This window comes from Oratosquilla oratoria, chromosome 25, assembly GCF_046742065.1.
Source record: "Oratosquilla oratoria isolate Oo_2021 chromosome 25, ASM4674206v1, whole genome shotgun sequence".
Lineage (NCBI taxonomy): Eukaryota > Metazoa > Arthropoda > Malacostraca > Stomatopoda > Squillidae > Oratosquilla > Oratosquilla oratoria.
In genome coordinates this window covers 50866368-50868867 of record NC_134801.1, presented here as the reverse complement: position 1 = coordinate 50868867, position 2500 = coordinate 50866368, and the positions used below count along the sequence as shown (strand labels likewise).

The 2500-nt window shown below is 37.4% G+C and overlaps 1 protein-coding gene across 1 annotated transcript in view; it reads left to right on the top strand.

The window, feature by feature from the left end:
- Positions 1-2500, top strand: part of LOC143039138 (uncharacterized) — an 82373-nt gene that overhangs the window by 57096 nt on the left and 22777 nt on the right. The window contains exon 5 of the mRNA XM_076208997.1: positions 413-656. Within this exon, the coding sequence (XP_076065112.1) occupies positions 413-656 (244 nt within the window). The remainder of the gene's footprint in view (positions 1-412; positions 657-2500) is intronic.

Here is a 2500-nt window from a genome sequence, read left to right as displayed (position 1 = left end):
CTTGGTCGACCTACTGCCTTCACCTTTGCGCACAAAAGTCACCGTCGTCACGGCGGTACCCGTAAAGACCCAGACCGTTACAAAGTCCCATAGAAAACCCTTTGAAAGGTATCCAACCCTGTCTAACCCTGTACAGTGTGATCAGAACCTTTCTTGCACCATTGTTGTGAGATCTGGACTTTCCTAAGCCACTGCAATGCCTGAGTACATTCGCCTAAAGAACATGCCCCACAACAACCACCCAAGGGGGTTTCTCCTTCCCCCACCCTACGTCCCCCCACCCCCATACAACCTCCCTTACCCAACTCCCTACACCACAGCCTACGCCTCCCACTACGCCACCTCCCCAATCTACTCCTCCTCATTTTGTTCCAAGAACTCAAAAAGCCGCCTTCCCCGCCCTACCCCACAGCCTCCTGAGGGCGGCGTTTACCGCGAGCCGCCGATCCTCAACGACAAACTCTTCCCCCGTGACGCCTCCTGGGGGAACGAGGAAGGCATGGGCGGCCCCGGAATGGGCGTGCTCAAGACGCCTCATCTGCAGATCCGGGGACTTGAGTACCTGACGAGGAGGCAGGGAACGAGGACGAGGTTCCTTGATGGGATTTCGATCGAGGCTCGAGGAGGCGAGATCCTGGCAATCCTCACCACCAATGGTAAGTGTCCAGTCCTTTGTCATTCTATTCATTTTTTTTTCTAATTACATGTTCAAAAGAAAAAAAAACCCGCTAGGACAAGTGAACCATCTATTATTTTCTATTCCTTCGTCTTTCTATTCATTCTTTTCTAATTACATGTTAAAAAAAAAAAAAATCTCCGTTAGGACAAGTGAACCATTTATTATTTTCTAGTCCTTCGTCTTTCTATTCATTTTTTTGTCTAATTACATGTTCAAAAAGACAAAACAAAAAAATCCATTAGGACAAGTGAACCATTTATTATTTTTTATTCCTTCGTCTTCCTATTAATTTTTTCTAATCATATGCTAAAAAAAAAAAGACAGGCGAACCAATTATTTTATGTCTCCTAAGAAGTCGTATTTGGAAAAAAAAAAAAAAAAAAAGATTTGGAAATTTGATTGAACGTATTTTTCACTCTATTTTCCTCCAGAGGGGGGAAAATTCTCTTAAATAGAATGGGAGGTTATTTGGTGTTAGGTCATAGTTCATCAATTCTGCTTTCGAGGGAAACAATATTGCATGCACGTATTATATTTGCACCTAGGTCTTACTCTTACATACATACACACATACATATATACATACATACATGCATATGCATACATATACATACAAACGTACAAATATGCAAACATACATACATGTATATGCAAGCATATACCTACAAACGTACAAACGTACAAATATGCAAACATACATACATACATATATACAAACATACATACAAACACACATACAAACACACAAACATACATACAAACACACATACAAACACACAAACATACATACGTACATACATACATACAAGCATACATACAAGCATACATACAAGCATACATACAAGCATACATACAAGCATACATACATACATAAATACATACATACATACATACATACAAGCATTCATACAAGCATATATGCATATATATATCGCGTATTTCATTTCCACCCAGGGATTATTCTTAGCTTTACACAAACCAAAACAAAATCTTAAAATTCATCGAATGTGATTGAATTAGAGTGCATAGCCATTGGGAATCGAACCCGAGTCCACGTAACTGCAAGGCGAGAGCGAAGCTCAATGCTCCCTGGTGGCAGTCATGCATAAATGCATGACCCTACATATACGAACCGGTTAAAGACTCGTTTCTTGTTCAGCAGATAACAAACTTAATCAGAGGTGACAGGCTCAAGATGTCTCTCGGTGGCATTCTTAAAAAAGTGTCTTTCCTTATATAAATCTTATATAAATCCTTGGAAGGTAAAGATTTAAACAAGGAAAGATTTTTTTTAAGAATACCACCGTAAGAATTTTTCCTTGAATAAATCTTATATAAATCCTTGGAAGGGAAATATTTAAACAAGGAAAGATTTTTTAAGAATACCACCGTAAAAAAATTTCCTTGTATAAATCTTATATAAATCCTTGGAAGGGAAAGATTTAAACAAGGAAATATTTTTCTAAGAATTCCACCGTAAGGATTTTTCCTTGTATAAATCTTATATAAATCCTTGGAAGGGAAAGATTTAAACAAGGAAAGATATTTTTTAAGAATACCACCGTAAGAATTTTTCCTTGTATAAATATTATATAAATCCTAGGAAGGGAAAGATTTATATGAGGAAAGAATTTTTCATAAGAATACCACCGTAAGAATCTTACGGTGGTATTCTTATGAAAAATTCTTTCCTTATATAAATCTTTCCATTCCAAGGATTTTTATAAGATTTATACAAGGAAAGATTTTTTTTAAGAATACCATTGTTTGTCTTAAAGGTACTAGATTATCCATAGTGGATAGAAACACTGGTAAACTACA